Consider the following 16169-nt stretch of genomic DNA (forward strand, 5'->3'; position numbering starts at 1 on the left):
ACTAGCTGTCAACTTGTAGTTTCGGTTTGAGAATCTCCGAGAGCACAGCAGGGCTTCCCACATAAAGACCCCCACTTCTTATTCCCCCATGGCAATTAGATTCCAGCATAAGTTTCAGAGGGAAGTTGGAAACCATGTTCGGAAGTGACACCATATGCAACCCACCAAGTGCAGCACTTTATACAAAGCTCTGCTGCGGAGACTCGAGAGTTCTAAGTCTGCTGTGACACCACATTTGTCCTTAAACATGCTCTCTGGTGGACAGGAAGACCCTGAGAAGAGGAATTTGTGGATCAAATATTTGTATTTTGATCATTGAGTTAAGAGTCATAAGAGCCATCAATTACTGACATAGCCTTTATGCCAGGAACTCTTCCCGCTACCTGGTTTGCAATTCTTTCCATGCAATGGTTCCAAGCTAGGTATTTTTGACCCCAGTTGATAGGTGAGGCACCTAAGCTCAAAAATGATATGGGGCTTGTCCTATACTGCTCAGTTTCTATATATATAACTGACATATATGTATGTATATATGTATATGTATGTATTTGTGTTGACCTTAATAATTCCACATGATAATAAGGACTAGAAGTTTCTGGATAACTGCAAGAGCTATGCTGAATAAGTTAAGGTCTACTGGTCCAGAGGGAGGAGGAATTGGTTTCCTGGATAACCACAAGAGCTATGCTGAGTAAGTTAAGGTCTACTGGTCCAGAGGGAGGAGGAGTTGGTTTCCTGTCACTGGAAACATCCAACCATTTGTCACAGGTTATCTACAAAGTTCACTCTCAAGAGACAGACAATCAAATTTAAAAACAAGGGTGGCGGGGGGTGGGGTGGGGGGGCAGTGCAAAACAATCTCACAGTGCCTTAAGAAAGTTTACAATGTTGTGTTAGGTTACATTCAAAGCTACCCTGGTGCAGGATGGACAGGCCTGGAATTCTAAGTAAAGCTAAATGTTCATTCTATGAGGATGGTGTGGGAAGACTTGAGAAGCAGCGAGGCATTTGGATCACATATGGAAAATGCCCACGAAAGCTTTCACTTCTGAGAGGTTGTGTACATGGCCTTTGAAGCTAGCCACAGACCTCCTAAAGGATAATGAACTCCCAGACCTCAACTCAACTCTCAGCTCTAGCCAAGCAAACCAGCCACTGGATACTTACAACATCCTGACTCCTGAGTTCCACCCTAACAGAGTCTGATTTGTGGATGGAGCTGTGATGTATGCCTTCTAAGGAACTTCAGATCATTCTCATGTTCATCCAGGGTTGAAAATAATTGTTCCAAGGCAAAGAACCTTGAGCGAACTTTTAATGATTCTTTGAGTAGGTGATCTCCCGATACCACCTCAGCTTTAAAATGTCGAAGTGCTAACCCAGGGTTGGGTGTTTGGCACAGGGATAGAGACTAGCATGGGCCATGGTCCTGGAGTAGGACCCTCAGCATTTGGAGGATGCTAATCTGTCCTTTCAGCCCTAGGTAGCTTTTTGAAAATTAGTCTTAAAACAGAAACAATAGCCATAACACTCCCAGAAGCAGGAGTGGGACACACCTAATCTCCAAGCTGGCAATTTGTAGCTATGAAAAACCCATATGAAAGCCTACTAGTTAGTATGCTAATTTCCAAATACAACTAAAATAAAAAAAATTGACCAGAATTTTACCCTGCATAGGTGGACGATGTTGCTCCCAGGAGACTTGGGGTATTAAATGACTATCATGATTCAAGGCCTGCCCCAGAGGCATGCAAAACAATACAGGCTATTATCATTGCTCTTGGATGCTCACCATGACTATATGCTGTATCTTCCTATTGCTGACGATACACACACACTTTGGCTGTAGAACGTAGAGAAAGCCATCTCTAACTTGCTGGGGACACGTCTTTCCTGTTGGTTAACTGTCCGAGTGCTGGAAGTTACTATTGCACTGCTGGAGTGGACTTCTCATCAGCAGTGGACCTCAGATACTGCAGGTGCCATAGTGGCAGGGGCTAAGGCAAGGTGTGCCTGCCGGAGCAATAGTGGCACAGGGGTAATCAACCACGTTTTGATTTGCTATGAGGCCTGCTCCACTGGAAAGAATTTAAGGTCTGGTACTGTAATTCTGGTCAAATGCTCATGGCTTGGGCAGTCATAGAGCCTATGATAGAACTTGACACTATTTTGGTAAACAGTCATGCTGTCAAATTTCCTTCATTTATGCTTATACCATTGGGGCCAATTTTAAACCCTTCTGTGTAGGGGTAGATTTAGTCTCACTTAAGGAATTACCAGAAAAGGACATTCTACTCTCTCCCTTAGATTCTTACTCTGAGTTCCTTAACTTAATATTAGAAATAATTCATCCTGTGCCTAATCTTCAAATATTGATCACTTATTATATTCGCCTTTTGTTTGATATTTGCAATCTTCTTGCAATGATAAAAATAATTCTATCAATCCAGGTAAAAATAAATTCTCTAGACAAAAAAAAAAAAAATAGAAAGGCAGAGAGGAAGGAAGCCCTTAAATAGAAAGTTCATTTCTAAATTGGTCACTTGACTCCTGCATGCAGGTTCCTTAGCAATGTCAGATTCTGTTGGAAAAAGTCAAGCTCCTGAAATATCTAAGGTCCCAAAGCATCCAACCCTGTCACCCTGTTAAAAATTTCTGTAGAGAAATGTCTTCAAGAGCACACCAAACTCTGTCACACTGTGCGCGTCCGTCTTTAAGTGCTCTATATCTGCCCAGTTGCTTTGTCTCCGGGCCCTGCAGTCAATATTCACTTTTAAAACCTGACTGGGTGGAGGCTCTACCTTAACAAATGGAACAGTATGACCAGGACAAGGCTAGAGCAAAGGATGTGGCCGGTAGTCTGCCGGGTGACGACTGTGATCATTGTTTCATGTTGCTGTGCACAATCTAAGGAAAAGGGGGTATTTACATTGATGCATAGTTTCAGAGGGCTTGGGCAGTGATCACTTTTTCCAAAGATCACAGTGGCAGGAGCATGTGACAGAGGCTGTGTTTCACCTCGTGGCACACAGGAAACAGGGAAGGAAGATACAGGAAGAGGCCAGGACCAATCTAGCTCCCAAAGATATGCCCCAAGTGACTCCTACTTCCTGTGTTTACCATCTTCTAATAATGCCTTAATGTTGTGAATTCACCAAGGGATGAGTACATCCACTATGTCAGCCTATCCATTTGTCTCTGGAAATACCACCAGACACACTCAGGGACGGGCTTAGGCTCTCCTAGGTTATCTTTATCCAGTCATGGTGTTGGTCAAGACTTCCCATCATGCTGCTCGGAAGGCTCACATCATTCATGCTCTCAAGGAAACCCTCTGTCTATGGGACTCCTTCTCTGGCCTACAGGCTCAGAAGCCATGGAGCTAAGCCTTTCTGCAAGATTCACTCAAAACATCTGTGGAAAAGCATCTCTGTCTCATTTGAACGTCAGATATTAGCATGACACTTCCTCTCACACCTCTACTAGCTCCGTGCCACCAAGAATTCAAGAAATGTGGCATCCACATGATTTCTGCAGTCTAGCCAGGGCAGGCAGTCATATGGAAACAGTTATAACTGCAGCGTGAGGGAAGCCTTCAATGGAACATTTATTTAAACCAACCTTTAGGATCAGGTAAGTCTCCCACATCAGTTCAGAGTCTTGGGTACTGTTTAAGAGTGGTCCTTGTTCTTATAAATGTTATAAAACTTTGTGATATATCAGTCCAGCAACCCTTAAAAGACCAAGTCTGGGTCAAGTTTTTCTAGATTCTGGGGTGTGTGTGTGTGTGATATGTGTGTGTATGCATGACAGTGTGTATGTACATGTGTGTATATGTGAGGAAGCTATGGGGTAACATTGAGCTTCCTACATTTTTATAATCCACCTCATCTCTTTGAGCCAATATCTGTCACTGAATCCAGAGCTCACTGATTGGCTAGATTAGTTGACTAGTGAGCCCCAGAGACTTGCCTGTTTCTGTTTTCCTGGCCCTGGGGTTACAGATACAACTACTCTTGGTTTTCTCATGGGTGCCAGGGATCCAAACTCTCATCCTCATGTGTGTGATGAAGGTGCTTTAGCAATTGAGCCAGCTCCCCGCCTCCACAGCTCAAGTGTCTCTAGATTGTCATCAACAGAAAGTGTTACTTAAGATTTAAAAAATGTCATCCTTGTTCAGCACAAGTCATAGCAGTTCATAAAGGAACAGTATGAGGAAGAATTCCAACGTTAATGCTGCAAGTACTTGCAAAGGGAGACTCAAGAGTATGGACTACTACAGAGAGTTCTTTTCCTAGGAAAGGAAAAGTCGAATCAAGTCTGGTGGCACAAGGTCATAGTCCCAGTGTGTGTGTGTGTGTGTGTGTGTGTGTGTGTGTGTGTGTGTGTGTGCTGGTCAGTGTTATATTAACCTGATGCAAGCTAGAGTCTGGGAAGAGGGACTCTCAATTGAAAAAATTCCTCCCTAAGGTTTGCCTATAGGATGGGACTGGAGAGATGGCTCAAACAGCATTGGCTGCTCTTCCACAGAACCTGGTTCAATTCCCAGCACCCACAGGGCAGTTCACAATTATCTGTAGCTCCATTTCCCGAGGCTCCAACACCCTCACACAGACACACATGCAGGCAAAACACCTGTCAGCACTCATTAAAAAAAAAGATTTGCCTACAGGCATGTACATTAATGATTGGTGTGTGAGGGCCCAGCCCACTGTGGGCAGTACATCCCTAGGCTGGTGTTCCTGGGATCTACAAGAAAGCAGGCTGAGCAAGCCACGAGGAGCAAGCCTATAAGCAGCATTCCTTTATGGCCTCTGATTCAGTTTTTTGCCTCCAAGTTCCTGCCTTGAGTTCCTGCTCTGGTTTTCCTCAGTGGTGCAGTGTGACCTAAGAGTTATAAGATGAAATGAAGCATTTCCTCTCCGAGTTGCTCTTGGTCATGGTGTTTATTGCAGCAATAGAAATCCCAAGACACCAGCAGCTGAGAGACAGAGGCAGGTCATCCTGGGCTATTTAAGGTCATCCTGGGCTACTTAATTTGAGGCCAGATTGAACTGTGCATTAGAATAATTGAGATGCTTGTTAAGAATCCATACTTCTGGCCTGAGCATAATGGCTCACACCTTTAATCACAGCAGTCAGGAGGTAGAGGCAGGTGGATCTCTGTGAGTTCAAGGCCAACCTGGTCTATATGCTGAGTTATATAGTGAGACTCTGTCTCAACAACAACATCAGACCTCTGGATCTGCTTTGAAATACTTTTATGCAGATGACCATGGCAGAGAATAAGTCTCTAGGTCTCCTATACTGCCCCAGATGGCATTCCCACAGTGTCTGTGGATAAGGGTGGGGATTGCTAAAACCAGGATAGAGAAGTCTAACAGGATGCAGAGGCGTTGAGAAGGGTCTGAGTCCATAGGACAACAAAGTGGAGATATTTTGCAGACAGTTGATATTTTAAGTGAAACATCAATGAGAGGTAAGATAATCCATGGAAATTGTTTCCTGTGTCTGTTTGAGAATGCTCCTCTGTTCCACTACCACTTTGTATGAAAGGCTCACTGAATTTCAAAGGTAGACTTAGTTCCCTGAGAAGAATCCAGGCATGAGTAACCAGAATTCCCCAGAGTTCAAAGCCGAATGGAGGGCCACTGACACAAGGCAAAGGCCTATGTGTATATATATATATATATATATATATATATATATATATATATATATATATATATATATATATATACACATATATATGTATATATATGCATATACACATATATGCATATATGCATATATTATATTTATTTCTGTGTGTGCATATGTGCACACATGCATGTATATGTATGACTGCACATGTGTGTTATGGTTCTTATGTGGAAGTCAGAGGTAACCTGCAGGTGTCAATCCTCTCCTTCCACCATGTGGCTCCTGGGATGAAACTCAGCTCCTCAGGCTTGGCAGCAGGCACCTGTAACTGCTCATTCATCTTGCTGGCTGAAAAAGTCTTTCTTATGCCTGGACATGTAAAGGTAGGAAGACTCTCTTAGATGTACTTAACCATCTACAAATCTTGAGGATCTTTCTTTTCTAGATATTTGAGGTGCTAGGAAAAAGTCTGCTGTGTTCACCAGTTAAAATATATTCCTGCAATTCAGAATGCTAGTTAGCAAACCATCAGAGGTTAATGGAGGCAGATATAATAGGATTGCTCATTACGGCTGCCTCTGGAGCACAGGCTTCCTAATGAGAATGCCCTGCTGACCTGGACTGTACATATTTTATTGGAACGCTGACTGCTCTCAGACTGTAGCTTAATCTAAGAAGCATACATAAGAGCATCCTATGTATGTAAGAGTGTTCTAAAAATACCTGAAGTCATAATACTGAGTGCTGGTAATAGGTAATAACGGAGAGATAGAACAGAGGCAATGCTGTGCTTTGGATGTAGTTTGAGTTGGACCCCTAAGGGATGGGGTTAGAAGATTGGTCTCAGTGTGGAGATATTGGGAAACTGTACATCTGACAAGTAGAGCCCAGTGGGCATTCCTAGGGTTCCTGGGGAAGCTGTCCTAAGAAAGGATTAAGGTGCCTCTCATCAGACTCTTGAGCTCTCACAAGAACGGGTTGTTAAAAGTATGAACCTATGCAACTAGTTGTTCTCCGGCTTCCTGTTTTGAGATGCAATTCCTTCCTCACATGCTCCCACTACTGGGACATCATCCTCTTAGAGATCGTCAGCAGAACCAAGCCAGTGCTGGAGCTTGCCTTGAAGTCTCCAGAGCTGTGAACTCAGTAAACACTTTTTCCTTATAAAATGTGCCTGCCTCTGGTGTTTTGTTATAGTAAAGAAGAGTGAACAGGTACTAATGCTATGGAACTAGAGTGTTTTAAATCCAAATATGTTACTTTTCAAATCCTACTGAGACGTCAGGCAATGAAAGACTAACATAAGTCTATAGCTGGACAACAAGGAAGCCATTGAGACTTTGATGCAAATGGCTTCATAAGGTGGTGGCCGGGAGGACTCTTGGTGTCTTTGATAGAGGAGCGATGACAGGAGTGGGTACAGAAGATCGGCATCATTCTGAAGAGGTGGAGAAAAAGGATAGTGGAGCATAAAGCTGAGAGGTTTGAGAGATACCCCTCGTTCCTGTTGAGGTGCTCTGATGGAGACACTGTGGGCATAGTTAAATGTGAGAAGGCACTGTTGGGAGAAAGACAAAGCCAAGAGACCTGGAACTAACCCAGGGTGGACCAGTGTCAGGTGGTAAGGACAGTGGTAACTAAAAGGATGACATTGTTTCCATGACAACAGAGAATGAAACCATGGTCCGTTGGCTTGGGTATCCTTCAATTTGGGTTTAGATGGGTTTTGGTGTAAGCTGATGTGTGTATTGTATATAAAAAAAGTATCTACTTAGATGCCTAATTTGATTTAAATAGTGTTTAGTTTATTAAGACTGCAATTTTAAACACTCAATTCATTGTTTATCTCGCAAAGCATAATTCTGCATACAAGCCCAGCAAAATTGAGCAGCTGCTTTCTAGGGAAACTTGTTTAATGTTTGATTCTTTTTTTCCTACTAGCCTGAATGTTTTAGATGTAATACATTCTATTTCCTTTCAAATGCCTCATCTATAGACTACAAAACCTTGCTGAGTACTTAATAATTGTTATAAAAGCTACTAGATGTATAAAGTGGGCTTAAAGGCCTAAATGTTAGTACAGTATTCCTAGATGTGGGCCATTTCAGCTAACGTCTGTGATGTGATAATTCAGCTATTCATTGTAAATTGGTTTTCAAACCTTGTGACCCTGCTAACTTTCATAAATATCAGTAGGGCAGAAAAGGTCAAATGTGCACAAAAAAACATTAATAGCATGGCTTTGGCACTTTAGCCTTTCCACATTTAAGTTTTAAATCTTCCCAGAGTTGGAAAAGGTTTACTCATGAGGGAAGAAAGTTACTTGGAAATAACTGAGGCCATTGCGAGTCAGTCTCCCTTCTGACAGAGCAGCAGGCACCCTGGACACCAGAAGCCTCATGGCTGTACTGAGGCTCCTTTCAGAGTATCTGTGCTGTGAGTTACAGGACTTAAGGAAGACCTGGTCTCATGGGTCTAATGACGCACATCCCTCTTATGAGATCTACACAGTACCTACTTCCTCATCTCTCTTGGGGATGGGACATCCAGACTGGTCTTTTATCTTAACACAGAAATATGTATTTTCCATCTAAATATGAATGGTCCTTGTGTTTGACAGACCCCTCTGGATTTTTACCTTGTATCTCTAGTTTTGAACTCGTTCACCTAAATTAAACAAAGTTTGTTTTCCTGGAGCTCTGACTCAGGGTCTCACACAAGCTAGGCAGATGCTTTGTGACAGAGCCACATTCCAGCCTCAGTATGTGATATGGTCACATGGGTACTGGTGATGGCGGTGTTAGGGATGGAACCTGGGCCTTGCTCAAACCAGGCGGGTGCTGTACCATTAAGCCACAGGTCCAACCTAAAAAGCACTTTTAATTTGATGTTAAGTGGGATACTAGGTATTTAGATATCTTCTCTCTCTATTTAAGGAACTTTGAACTTGATGGAATCCTGTTGAGTTAAATATTCTTATGACCACACAATGGTTGTGGTTGTTCAAAGGACCAGTTGGGTTTTATTTTTTGTCTAAATTTTATTTATTTATTATATGTGTATGGGTGTTTTGTTTTTATGTATGTCTGTGCATCCCATGCATGCCTAGTGCACACAAATTTCAGAAGAGGGCGTCGGACCCCCTGGCACTGCAGTCATAGATGGTTGTGAGCTACCATGTGAATGCTGGGAATTAAACCCAGGTCCTCTGAAAAAGCAGCCAGTGCTCTTAACTGCTAAGCCATCTCTCCAGCTCCTCTAATTATATTTTAGATGTCCTTGATCAATCCAAGTCTGATTTGTTCCAACTATATAAGCTCATTCTTTTGAGTTTATGGGAGGGAGGAAAAAAAAAAAACCCATAGCGAGTTCTCATAGGATGCCTTCTGCTTTCTGAGTTAGGCCAGGAAGGCCTCTGTTAAAGGAGGTGATATGTAGGTGAAAGGTGAGAAGCAAAGCTTTACAGCTGCATTTAATAATGTGAGGAGCAAGCTGATGCTCTCTGTTTATTTTATTCTTGTTTGGGTGTGCATGTGCCCATTCGCACATGCTCACACGCTGTCGCACACATGGAGAGTTCAGAGAACTTTGTGGAGGTTATTCTGCCTTGACATTGGTTCCAGGAATTGAACTCATGTCCTTAAACCTATATGTCAAGTACCTTTACCCCCCTGAGCCATCTCATGGGACCTATGCAGCTATTTTATAGGCTAAAAATAAAAATATATTTCTAAGTGTGTCACCTAATGACCAGTTAATGGGGACAATACTTATGATGAGATGTATAATTCATGGTTAACATTTATTTGGTTTATATTTTTTGTTAAACGTGCACATCTAGCCACTTAAGGATTTTCTGTTAACTATAGAGATTCCTTGTAACTATTCAGAAGTTCCAGCTCAGTGTCAAGGACTTTATTAATAAAGCAGTTGAAGTAGTTGCTTATTACATAGCATTTGATTTTCTGTTTCATTTGCTAGCCAATTACCAGCTGTCAGGGCACAGTCAATGTTATAGATCTGAGTCAGAAGCATCGTCCCTGAGTGTATTGTTATTTCTAATCACAGGCAGTGATTGGCCCAGTGAAAGAATGGTATTAGTCATCAGCTTACATCTGTCTTCCTGGTGGTATAAAACTGCTACTGGATTCCATTGCCGAATGGGGTGAATCAATGTAGACACCACAAACGAGTGCAGATAATTATGAGTCATGGGTGTTCCACTCATGTTGACAAGTCTCTCTCTGTTTCCAGACAGAGGGAAAAACTGACAGCTAGCTTGCAAAGCTCTCTCTTTCACAGCCTGAGGCTGGTGTTTCAACCTAACATTTATGGGGTGTTTATATGACAAATTCATATGAAATCATTTTTTTAATCTTCTCAAGACCTTTGGGGTTATATTGGCTCTGAGAGTTCTTTTATGTATGTAAAAAATTCATTGCATATACTCAAGGTACAATTTTACAAAAGTCTATGATATCATTGAGTGTATCCCCCCAATTCTGAGAGCTCTCCTCTGTCTTGTCTTGCATTTGTAACAAATGCAGGGGGGCTTAGAAGAGCTTCAGGAACTCATTGCACAGAATGGCAGAACCTCAACTCAATTCTGTGCAATTCAATTCTGTGACCTTTTCCATTGGTCTCTCTGCTGAATGGATGATATTTGATATTTACTGGGTAAATCAGGAACACAGCGAGATACAAATAACTAAAATCCACATATAGTGGTTTACAGAACAGCAATGTGTTTTTCTCCCATAATGCAAAAGATGGGGACAAGTAGCTCCCGGTGTTGGCTCAGTGCTCCATCAGCATCAGGACTGGGGTTCTTTGACCTTTCCCTGAGGCAGCAAACCCCCTGCCTCACTGCCAAGCATCATTTCCACATTCAGAACAGGAGAAAGAATTGGTAACAGCTATAACTGAAAATTTATCACAAAAGCAAAAGCTTCCCCATTTATATACATCTTTGTGAAAAACTGACCAGTGTACCACCCTTATCTGCAAGGGAGACAGTGGGGGAAAGGGCACTGGGGATGCTGATGGCCAGCCTCGGAGCTACAGAATCTACAGGTTAGATAGGCCTCTTCCTCGCCTCCCTTCCTCCCTTCCTAGAAAAAGCTCTCTTACTTTGTCTATGTACTTACTGCAGACCTATATATTCTTCCTTTGCTTTCTATGGTTTGTTTGTGAATAGTAGGAGAAAGCTGTGCTTTCACTAAGTCAGGACTCACTCGATGAGGTTAACAGAAGCTACTACTTTCCTATGCAAGAAAATGGATCTATTTATCCAACAAATAATATTAGGCACTCTTTGAGACTCTAGGGATGAATTAGGGACCAGAACCAGAAAGAAAGGGAGGAGGACACACACACACACACACACACACACACACAGAGAGAGAGAGAGAGAGAGAGAGAGACAGAGAGAGAGAGAGACAGAGAGAGAGAGAAGCAAAGAGGGAACCTTCTAGAACACAAAATTGGGAATGCAGCCTGTCCTAAGACTAGAAAGCCCAGATCTAAGATGCTACTGGAAATCCATGCAGTGGCCCGGGTGCACCACCATCTTGTACACCCTGTTTTCCCTTCGCTAGCTCGGTGAACAGAATAGTGTGACCCTCCATGCCTGCACTTTCATCTCATGTTGACAAAAAATAACTCACACTAAACCACAGTCTCCAGTTCATAGTTCAGGACCCAAAGAGAGAGAATCTGACAGGCATTCACCCCTACAGGTGAGGGCTGGAGATACAGGTGTCATTTCAGTAAAGCCAACATCTTGAATACAGGTATGCCACAAAGCTTTCTGTTGCCACCACCACCTCTCCAGGCTAGTTGATGCCCTTAGTCAATGCTGGACACCACCATCTGCCAACCACACTAACATTTCCACTCCATCCCACTCTGGTAGTTAACTCCATCTTGCAAGGCACATTTAATTAGCTTTGTAAGAATTGCCTAAACCAGGGTCATTTTAAATGTTTTGAATCATTTCCATGTTCTAATGTGTTGCACTTCTCTCTGCCTTCCACCACTCCCTAACCCTGACCCCTCATCCCTGGCAGCCCTTGTTACTGTCTTTCATGTACTGTGAGGACTACAGATCCCTCCTCACACTGGGCCAAGTCCACAGGAGCCAACACCTCCACTATTCAGTTTGGTTCCAAAGTACATACTGCATTGTGGGTCAAGATACTCTTTTATGGCCCGTATAAACCATAAGCCTGGGAGATGCGGTTGGTTGGTGGTGGGTTTTGTTCCTGAACCTTCTCTGCGTCTCAACTGCTTCTGTGAATGAATGTTTCTCCATTCAGGGGCAAAGTAAATATCTGATGGGCTGCTGATTTGTTCTTCTGCAGGCTGTGGACTCCTCACCACAGGCAGGAAGATGGGCAGGCTGGGGGTCCTGGGGGAAATCTCTGCTCTCATCTGCATCAGCCACAGTAGGTAAGTGTTGGGCGTCATGAGCACAGAGTTCAGAAGTTTTACAGGACAAGAGATTTTGACATACCACATATTGATGGAGTTTAATGTTTGCCCAGGGGAAATCTATTTCGGTGTCTACTGCTCTAAGGGCCTCTCATATGTTAACGCGTTTGTTCCTCACAGCGAGTCTGTGAGAAGATAGTCTTACTCCCTCCATTTTACAGATAAAAACCCCGAACCACTGAGAGACTAGGACATTGTTCAAGTCAGCATTGTTTGGTGTGGGATTTGAAAACCATGTGATGTGGTTTTAAAATACTATCTTATATTGTTTATTAAAGTAGAGATATAGATATAGTTGTACATATACACAAATATAGACATACACATACACACATATTTTTAAGAATTGAGCCTTACTGTGTAATCTAAGCTGACCTTGAACTTGTGATTCTTCTGCCTCAGCCTCCTGAATGCTGAGATTACATGTGTGCATCACCACACCCAGGTTGCTATATTCTTCAAGCTATGTGTTTATCATCCAAGCTTAAGAGTATTTGTTGCCGGGCAGTGGTGGCACACAACTTTAATCCCAGCACTTGGGAGGCAGAGGCAGGTGGATTTCTGAGTTCAAGGCCAGCCTGGTCTACAGAGTGAGTTCCAGGACAGCCAGGGCTACACAGAGAAACCCTGTCTAGAAAAACAAAACAAACAAACAAACAAACAAAAAAAAGATTGCTTGTTTTATGTCACTTGGTATTCTGTCTGTCTCTTTGAGAGAGATTCTTGCCATGACTTCAATATCTCTTACTCTCTAAGATAACTAACCAGTGATGCCTGTGCTTAGAAAGCAGGCAGTGACCTCTGTGCACACTGTACTCTGTCCTTCAGGCCTCATGAGCAGTCAGTGCTCGAGCTGCGACCTTCACTTGTGTTTGGTGTTAACTCTTGAAGTCCCTCTGTCTGAGGCATTACGAAGGTGATAAGTACAGTATCTTACTGCCTTCACAGCCACACAAAAGCCCTGCTGGTACCCCCACCCCACCCCCAGTCTAACAGTTAATCCAACAGAGCCTAAATCTAATGATACTGCCCATGGACCAGCATCAGGATTGCGCCGGTTGCCATGGCCCCAATCCCAAGCCTTGCTTTCTTTTCCTGTTGCTATTGCACAACACCTTGACAAAAACAACAACTTGGCTCACAGTTCTGGGGTACAGTCCATCATGGCAGGGGAGTCAAGACAGCAGGAGTCTGAGATTCATGTCACACTCCATCCATGTCAGGAAGCAGAGAGCAACTAATGCTTGTGTTCTGTCTGCTTTTCCCTTTGTCTTCTTTTTAAAAAAATATATTATACTTTATTTATTCTTATTGGGGAGAGAGGTGAGCATGCCACATGTAGGAGTCAGTTCTCCCTCCACCGTGCTGGTCCTGGAGACTGAAGTCTGGTCAACAGGCTTCGTGGCAAGAACTCTTACCTGTAGCGCCATGCCGCTGGCCCACTTCCTCCTTTTTATACAGTCCAGGAAATGGAGCCATCCATAATGGGCAGGTCTTCCCTTGATTAACTTAATCCAGGTAGTCCCCCATAGACATACTCATAGACTAACTCAACATAATCCCTCCAAGGTGTCCCTGGAGGGATGTCTCCTAGCTGACTCTAAAGCTCATCAAGTTGACAGTCAATGCTAACCATCATACTCTCTCATATGACCAACACATGCCTTTTTGCAATGACATTTACATGTCCCCCCATAAACTCAAGGAATACAATTTGGTATAGTCCCTTGTATCCATTTCTTCTACTGCTCTTAAGACACCACTGCCAATTTGGTCACTAAATGCCATTCCTAAATCACCCTCCAAGGCATATTTTATAGACTTGTGGGCAATACATGGTATAGCTCTAGCTCTAGCTCTACCCAGTAGAGGTGGCCTGTAATAATGACTTTTGTGTCACTGTGACCCAAATAACCAAGGATAACTTAAAGGGAATTTCAGAGCTCCACTCTGGTCCTTTGCCTATGCATTTATGCATCCAATATGAGGTTAAACGCAGGAGCCTGTGGCAGAGGAGAGTCGCTCTCTCACCTTATAGAAGACAGGAAGCAGGACAAAGAGAAGCAGGAGGGAGACAGAGCAGTTCCAAGAACAAACTCCATGAGCCTTATTACCTCCACACAGGCCCTTTCATCACCTCCCAGTAATGAGAAAGGTAATGAGGGATAACTTCCATGACATCCAGAAAAAAGTGTCAATAGCAGGGCTTTGTAGCATTACCATTTTAGCATCAAGGGGCAAAGAAACTTATCAGAAAGCAGGGCACTTGCAGCCATGGAGATGCTCTTGAAGGTTTATAGACTGCCTGCAGAAAGTAAAGAAAGAAAACAACCACATGCAACTGCTATTGATTTCCAGTCCCAGCCTCATGTCACCCCCAGGATAATTCAGTTGCAGTTCTTTACACAGGGCTGCCAACTGCACTAGAAACACAAGCCCAACTCACCAAGGCTGTAGTCGTGGTGATTGTAAGCCTTTACAGCTGGCAGGAAAGTGATCAGAGAATCCTTTGGAAGGTGGCACTTTCTTGGAATGAACCCTGTACCATGAGTGCTAGGAATGGAGACCTAGTTCTGAGTACTTCTGACCTGTCACAGTAAGAGACTGACCCCACAGCTACATCTGGTAGGTGCCCTTTGTAAGACCCAGGTTCTCTATTTGAAAAAGAGGGGGTGGCGGTGGGGGGAGGGGCTGCGCTGGTGAGATGGCTCAGTGGGTAAGAGCACTGACTGCTCTTCTAGAGGTCCTGAGTTCAATTCCCAGCAACCACATGGTGGTTCATAAGCATCTGTAATGGGATCCGATGCCTTCTTTGGGTGTATCTGAAGACAGCTGCAGTGTACTTACATACAATGAATAAATAAATCTTTTAAAAAAAGGGATACTTGAGAAAGCGTAAGGTCTCTTCCGTTGCAGAAAACGATGCTTCCATCTCATGGTTACCTGTAGAAGGAACTGTATGCATGTAGCCCCTATGCTGAGTGGAAACGTACAGCACAGAGATTTGCATTTAACTCCTCTGCGTTGTTCTGCCTTGTCTTTTGGCATATTGCTTTGAGTGGAAGGTTAAGAGGAAGGCATATGTGAAACCAAGCATTTCTCAGCTACCAGTTCTTTGAGGGACCCTCCCTCTAAAAAGATATTTTCATCACTCAGAGACAAACTGTGTCACAGTCTAAGAAGACTTAATTATCCACCACAAATGCCTGTGGGAAAACTCACAAAATGCAACAAAAATCTCTGTTACTCTCTTCAGAAACCAAAGGGGGAAAATGTTGAAAATACAGAAAAATGACCCTATAAATAATAACATTGATAACTTCAAAGCAATATCATGAAAATCAGCAATGACTTCCCACAAGCACATCATAGACATAAGTTACTTTTAGAATATATCACTAAGAGGAAACAGATGGTCCATCTGTCAAAGTGAGTCAAACCTCAGAATGGGGAATTTGTTAAAGCCGAATGAAGGCCTAAATGTTTATTTGAAAAGCTGGTTGTGACAGTATTATGACTCCAAATACCTAATGCTAGAATATTTGATTGGGGAATAGAGTGCATCTGATATTTCTTTCTCAAAGTCACTCTTTGTCCTTTCCCATCTTTGCCCAAGTTGCAGGTTTTCACATTCTGGTGATATTCTACCAGCCCTATGGAAATCACATCTATGTTTATTGCAAAGAATGACAAACTTATCAAAACTGTGATGCTGTGAAAAGTCCCCTCTGTACAAATGTAACATCAACTGAAAGGGAATATCTATCTATCTATCTATCCATCTATCTATCTATCTATCTATCTATCTATCTATCTATCTATCTAATGTGAAGTGATGTTGATGATATAAAAACTTCTAAGTGTTAGGAATTTTAGAGAACCGTGTATTAGTCAAGGTTCTCTAGAGGAATAGAACTTACAGAGCTAATATGAATATGTGTATATATATATATATACATACATACATATATATATATATGTATGTATGCATGTATATCCCCTATATATTCCATATAGATGAAATTTTATTAGAT

General features: G+C 42.7%; 1 protein-coding gene across 2 annotated transcripts in view; it reads left to right on the forward strand.

The window, feature by feature from the left end:
• The window catches only part of Fam114a1 (family with sequence similarity 114 member A1), a 77968-nt gene that overhangs the window by 19308 nt on the left and 42491 nt on the right, over window positions 1-16169 (forward strand). For both annotated transcript variants that reach the window (XM_031342399.1, XM_031342400.1), the window contains exon 3: window positions 12006-12093. In XM_031342399.1, coding sequence (XP_031198259.1) covers window positions 12006-12093 — 88 coding nt within the window. The remainder of the gene's footprint in view (window positions 1-12005; window positions 12094-16169) is intronic.

Source organism: Mastomys coucha, unplaced genomic scaffold, assembly GCF_008632895.1.
Source record: "Mastomys coucha isolate ucsf_1 unplaced genomic scaffold, UCSF_Mcou_1 pScaffold22, whole genome shotgun sequence".
In the NCBI taxonomy this organism is placed as follows: Eukaryota; Metazoa; Chordata; class Mammalia; order Rodentia; family Muridae; genus Mastomys; species Mastomys coucha.